General features: G+C 39.1%; 1 protein-coding gene across 1 annotated transcript; it reads right to left on the bottom strand.

Annotated features, from left to right (window-relative positions):
* Positions 1 to 624: 624 nt before the first annotated feature.
* LOC135213796 (uncharacterized) lies at positions 625 to 1,179 on the bottom strand. Its single transcript, XM_064247925.1, has one exon. It carries the CDS (start codon positions 1,177 to 1,179, stop codon positions 625 to 627), a length of 555 nt encoding a protein of 184 aa, XP_064103995.1.
* Between the last annotated feature and the right edge of the window lie 5,497 nt (positions 1,180 to 6,676).

Raw genomic sequence — 6,676 nt, forward strand, 5'->3', positions numbered from 1 at the left:
AGCTGATGTTGTGTCACAGCCTGTAACAGCGTGGAGGAACAGCAGATGTTGACGAAGATGTCCCAGGTTAGATATAAGTTTCCTAATATCATAGATCTTGTTGGGGTTGTGTACTTTACCAGGTTTAATAAAAAGTATTTTTGTGGATGATTTAGAAAGAGATACTAGAAGTACTAGTAAGTCTGTGTCGTCACTCACCATTGCTACATTATGTCCACTATTTTCGAATGACCAAGAAGTTTGAACAATACACATATCTGCATCTTCCTTGGCAACTATAACTGTAATGCCAGCACGCTGCATGTGGTCCTTCAGTTTACTGACCAGCAGAGTCTTGTTACGCTTATTACACAGGAAATCTGCTTGCGGTAACGTTGAGTAACATTCCTCATTGACTTCAACTTCTATAGAACAATGCTTGGATGCCCTACGATTTTGCTCTTGAGATTTGGTTGTTGGTGTCACTGGGTAGCCATCAAAAACAACTGTTGCATTTTTGCCATAATGATTGATTACATAACCTGTGTAGGCTTGAAAAATATCCCGATACATAGCTGGCCTTGGCCACACAACTTTATGAAGAAGATGACCACCATCCACAACATACTGGTATTCATCTTGAACCTAACCCTTCCAAGGTCCATATGATTTCAATTTAGTCACTAAGGCTGCTTTGTGCCCTTTTCTCATTGAGACGTCGTCAAAGAGTGAAGGAGGTTTAGGGGCCAATTCATAAGTCATATAATTAGCAAGTTGGTCATCATTTTTCAAAACACATATTATTCTGCTGAAAAGCTGTTGAGATTTCACTGCAACAACATCCTCACGAACTTTCAGTCCATTCCTCATGACTGATATTGACCGTACTGCGTTCTTTCTTTTTAAGTGTATAGTTGAGAACTTCTTGCCATCCATATCATGCATTTCTTTTAAGCCAATTGATTTTGCTGTGTCACAGTTCACTAAATCATCAGCAATTATTCCTGTTCCCAAGGATACCAACCCACTAAAAGTTTCTTGAAATGGAGAGTGAGATCGTAGCCAGTTCTGCAATATTTGTAAGTGCTTCTCATCATTAAACTGTCGTGATTCTCTCAATTCAACATGCTGTTCAGTTGTTGCAGATGAAACACCAGTAAATTTCTCCACAGCATCACAAACTTGTGTACTTGCTGGCATTGCTTTTATCCACTGGGCTAAAGTGCTCTCGGTAATACCCTTGCCATGTGTAAGTCACCCAGAAGATTTAAATCCCTTCATCAGATACTGCTCAATTATCATATCACTCCATGTCCCTGACCAATAACGATTGCTGCAACGCACCGTGAAGAATCCATCAATTGTAAGTTTTCTCATATTCCTTCTTTGCCATTGTATTGGAAAGTTCATGCATTTGCTGCAAATAGATCTGTGCAGCTTTGGCATAATGTAGATGCCCTGCAGCATGGAAATGTGGAAGCATCTCTCGTACACAATACAGGTGCAAATCCCACTGTCCTGTGCGTTCAGCTCTAAGCTTAATTAGGGATACTTGCTCATGATATTGCAACCAAAGTCTTGCTGTGCGACTCAAGTCCTCCTTTTGATTGATGTTGTTTATCAGCTTAGTATTAATGTCTGTTAAGATTTCATTATTTAGTACGTCTTCAACATCAACTTCATGGGTCAAGAAGGAGTGGAATATCTCCAGGATTATACTACAGTCTTCATCATTCATATTGACATCATCTAGAAGAATTCCTGTAAGAGCAGCCTGTGTAAGAAAGTGAGCTTGAAGGGCACGGTAATATGTGTGTCCAGAAAGCATGTGTCTTACAGAAATTTCTGAATATATTGTGACCCACAATTCTTCCAGTCCACTTCCACGCATGATGGTGCCTATTGCTCCCATGAAGGACATGAGAAGATGGAACCCACCCAAACGCACAACTACTTTTGACAATGGGCTTTCTTCGCCAATGGCACCAACTATTTCAACTGCTTTCATATAGAGGGGCTGGTCAAAGTTACTACACATGAGGTTTGATTCTGGGACTTAGTACCTTCAACAGCATGTAAAAGTGCTGTGTATAGTTGATAGATTCCCTGGGTCAAGTTGATGAAGGGGAGTGCAAGTATATGAGTAGTTTCAAATGACCATCTCATTGCTGCTTGCATGTAGCCATTCCAGCCTGGTATTTTACTTTTACTCAAGTAGCCTTCCACATACCCATAAGGTATCTAACTGTCGAGCATGTTTTACAGTTACTGGTTGATATGTATCGCATGAGATAGATGCCTTTGCTATTATATTTTGCATACCTGACATGTTTGTAGGTTTTCTATATGTCTTTAGTGGAATTGTTCCCCCAGCATTACTTGAACTACTTACATCCACAATTCTCTGAACTGCAGTACTGGTTAATACTGCACTGGCAGGCGTTACACATTTCACACCACCCATGCTGTGAAACGTTCCCAACCCATCAAGAGTGCGGATGTTAAAATCTGCATTATCAAATATATATTGAAGAAAACCATCGTTTCTAATATTTACAGATGCAGTTCTAAATGAGTTGACATAACGTAGAGTTTCTTTATATGTCGTGGATACCCCTAGCTTTGCAAGAATATCAGTAAGCTGGCGAGAAGCAAATCGCCTATGTAGAAAAACAGATAAAGATATTTGAAGCGAAGACAAGAATGACCTTGGTCGTACTGCAGATATTATTGCATGCTGTATGCTTAAGCGCTTTTGCTCATTTTCCTTATGCTCATCTCGTCGCTTTGATTTTGTTACTTCATCAACAAAGTCTCGGAGAGTATCTGGCACCTGCTGTATTGATGAATTAGTAATGTCTTCACAAACTGGATATACAGAATTGTCATACACACGTGCACGTATATCTTCACGTATGATAGCAGCAGCTGTTAATACAATTCGACGTCTCTCATCCTGAATATTACTCTCTCTGTTTTTATACCATGAATCTCCTAAGGATCTATTGACTGCTTCACTGAATGAAAAAATATCCTTACCTTTACACTTACTAACAGTGATGCTATCTCCATATCTGTCAAGCAGCTTTTGTTTCAATCTCTTAAGTGTGTATACAGTCTCTGTTGTATCAGCAGCCTCCACCATCATCCTATGCAGTTCTTGCAGTGAGTATTGGCACTCATTGCTATCATTTATAATATCACACAATTTATCAAAAGCTAGCAGTGAACTACCTGGGCATGTCTTCCAACTGTTCTGTTTTATAAGAACAGGACGCACCACTGTCACAGGTATTCTTGCAAAAATCATTGTAACACTTCCGATGATACTTAGACTCAGCAGCTACTAAGTCAATAACACTATCAATCCGACTAAGTACTAAATAACCAAGTTATCACTGCGTCCTTTGCTTTTTCCCGTACTGTTTCCTGTAGTACCATTGTCGTAACTTCATGTATGGACCTACGATACTTCCTTGGCTTCTTTGCTCTGCTATTTATCAGCTGTTTCTCCACAGAATAAGCATTGCAGTTTGATGTCAAATTGGGTTAATTCTGATCGCAGACAAGGAACTTTATTGGGTGGTTCTTCTAAGTCCTTACTTGGAGCAGGTCGTCGAGTGTACGACTTACGGCAGTTGACATGTACTTGTAAACAAGTTTTTTTCTTAAACTGTTCATGCAAACAACCCATCCTCGGCGGGCCAAACTGGCTGTTATCAAGGTCTGCAGTCCTCTAGTCACCTCTACACTTGGAGATTCTTTCAAGGGAAACCCACATATCAGACAATCCATCATTTCTCTTAGTACCTGGAAGAAGAAAATATAGGTTAAGGTCTAGCGTTCTCTTCGTTTATGTCTTATAACTTCTTTAATTTTTAAAATAGACATAGACTTGTATATACCGTTTAAAAGAAAAAAGTTTGTTCTACAACTTTTGTTTCGAAGCATTTTGACATGCAGTCCACCATTTCCAAGGAAAATGTTGTTGAAAATAAAATTATGAATGAAATTTCAATATTATTATTTTTCCTGCACATAAATTTACTTATTTTTGTAAAATAACACAATGATTCCTATAGAAAAACCAATTCTAAACAACTTTTATTGAGTGGTGTTTTTTGATAAAAGTAATATTTTTTGAGATATTTCAATTTTAAGGAAATTCCAATATGGCGGCCATTTTCCAATATGGCGGCTAACGCAAGCGCGGGAGACAGTGGGACTTTTCATATGTTGTTCAGGTCACAATTGTCTATACTTCTGCAAAGTTTCAGCTTTTATCTAATTATTTCCACTCAAAACCCTAAAAGTCCTGGGCTATATATTTTATCTATTGGGGTCATTTTATATGGTTAAGTACATTTCCTTCCATGATGATTATTTGAGTTCTTGAGATATCCCTTCAAAGCCGGGGGCCGGAAGGGGGGAAGAGGGGGGGGGGGGGGGGGGGGGTGGGGGGGGGGGGGTTAGTGCCGTTAGTGCACCTCTTGGGGTGCATTGTAGATGCATTTACTTAAGGTTCTTTGCAGTATGCCTTCGGCCCCTAGCTGCAACCCCTTTCGTTCCTTTACTGTACCTCCTTTCATATTATCTTTCTTCCATCTTTCGTAACCATCCCCTAACAATTGATTCCTGGTGATACACTTTCAAAACCTCTTACTGTCATATCCATTTCATCGCTGAATGACCTCATAGGTCCCCGTGCTTTGCCTTTGGCCTAAATTCTATATTCAATTCAATTCAATTCAATCCCTTCAAAGGGATGGTGCTCTAAAGCTCACTTCTTGGGCGTGACAGCTTCTGGAAGTGAATTTCTTTTTTATTATTATTATTATTATTTATTATTATTATTATTATTATTATTATTATTATTAAATAAGGACAGTTTCATAGTTCATGCGAGTACCTTAATGTTACTTTCGTACTTTCTTCATGAGACTGGGCGCTTCCAAGGTCTTTCTCTTCACGAGAGTGGGTACTCACATGCTCACTTCAAGTCGAAGGGAGCTACTGAGATCCTTCAGGAGTGGGGTGCCCCCTGAGAGCCCTTCGCGAGTGTGGGAAATCTTGAACTCTTTTCATGTGGGTAGGGGACACTCGAGCTCATTTCAAGAATGAAGGCACTTCGTGTTTTTATTATTATTATTATTATTATTATTATTATTATTTTATTCAGTAGCTGTAACTTATTCATATGGAACAAGCCCACACGGGACCATTAACTTGAAATTCAAGCTTCCATTTTTTTTTTTTTTTTTAGAAAAATAATATTCTTTTTTTTATTTTTGATTATTTTTTTTTAAGAAAAATTGTATTCCTCTCATACAATTTTTCTTCATACATTTTTCCCCTTTTGTTATTGTTATTTTCTTGTTATGGGTTGGTGCTTGCTTATTTATGTGCTTGAAAGAAACAGATCGTAAGCTATTGGAAAGCCTAAGCTTATTTGAATATTTTTGTCATTCATGGCATTAACTTTAATTAGATGATTATCTCATATTAGCCACTCTGCCAAAGGACCTATTTATTTTTTAGTTGCTTCGAATAGTCTTAAAATATTTTTTCTATAATCATCCATGATTACAGGTTTGACTGGAATTTGTTTAAAATCCCGCACAATTCATATATGAATAATATTACATGTGTACTTAAACAATTACTCCCTGAATGGGCCTCTACCTTGCTTTTACCGTAAGTGAGGTCCTCATTGGACGAGTGGGTTGCGTTCTCGCATATCGTTTTGGTAACCCGAGTTCGCTCCCCACTCTGCCAATCCGGAATCAGAGGAATTTATTTCTGGTGATTAGAAATACATTTCTCGATGTAATGTGGTTCGGATCCCACAATAGGCTGTAGGTCCGTTTGCTTAAGTAACTAAATGGTCCCTGGCTACTATTAAAAATATCTAATCTTTCGGGCCAGCCCCAGGAGAGCTGTTAATCAGCTCAGTGGTCTGATTAAACTAAGATAATAATTGAGTTTGTCACAAGTTTATCCGCAGACATCTTTCGTAACATTAATTCTTTGAGCGCCTCAGTGGCGTGATCGGTATGGTCTTGGCCTGCCATCTCGATGACCGCGAGTTCAATTCTCGGGCATTCCACTGAGGGGGTTAGAGCTGTGTATTTCTGATGATAGAAGTTCACTCTCGACGTGGTTCGGAAGTCACGTAAAGCCGTTGGTCCCGTTGCTGAATAACCACTGGTTCCATGCCACGTAAAAACACCATACAAAAAAAAAAAAAAACATTAATTCTTGTCGTTGTGTGTATTTGTGTGTGTGTGAGTGTGTTTGTTTGTTTGTTTGTATGGGGTTTTTATGTTGCATGGAACCAGTTGTTATTCAGCAACGGGACCAACGACTTTACGTGACATCCGAACCACGTCGAAAGTGAACTTCTGTCACCAGAAATACACATCTCTGACCCCTCATTGGAATGCCCGAGAATCGAACTCTCGGCCACCGAGGTGGTAGGCCAAGACCATACAGATCGCGCCACTGAGGAGGCGCTGAGTGTGCTTGTTGAATTAAATTTCTTTAATAAACTAGAACTTCACGTAAGCCCAACCTGTTGTATATATTCATTCTACATTGTGTAAAAGTTCTCAGGCTGTAGTTTCCGTGTTGGTTATTCATTATCTATGTAGAAAACCCAGCTTAGTTAATTTGATATAACACCTGCCACCTGCTAGTA

The sequence above is a fragment of the Macrobrachium nipponense genome, chromosome 43 (genome assembly GCF_015104395.2).
Source record: "Macrobrachium nipponense isolate FS-2020 chromosome 43, ASM1510439v2, whole genome shotgun sequence".
NCBI lineage: Eukaryota > Metazoa > Arthropoda > Malacostraca > Decapoda > Palaemonidae > Macrobrachium > Macrobrachium nipponense.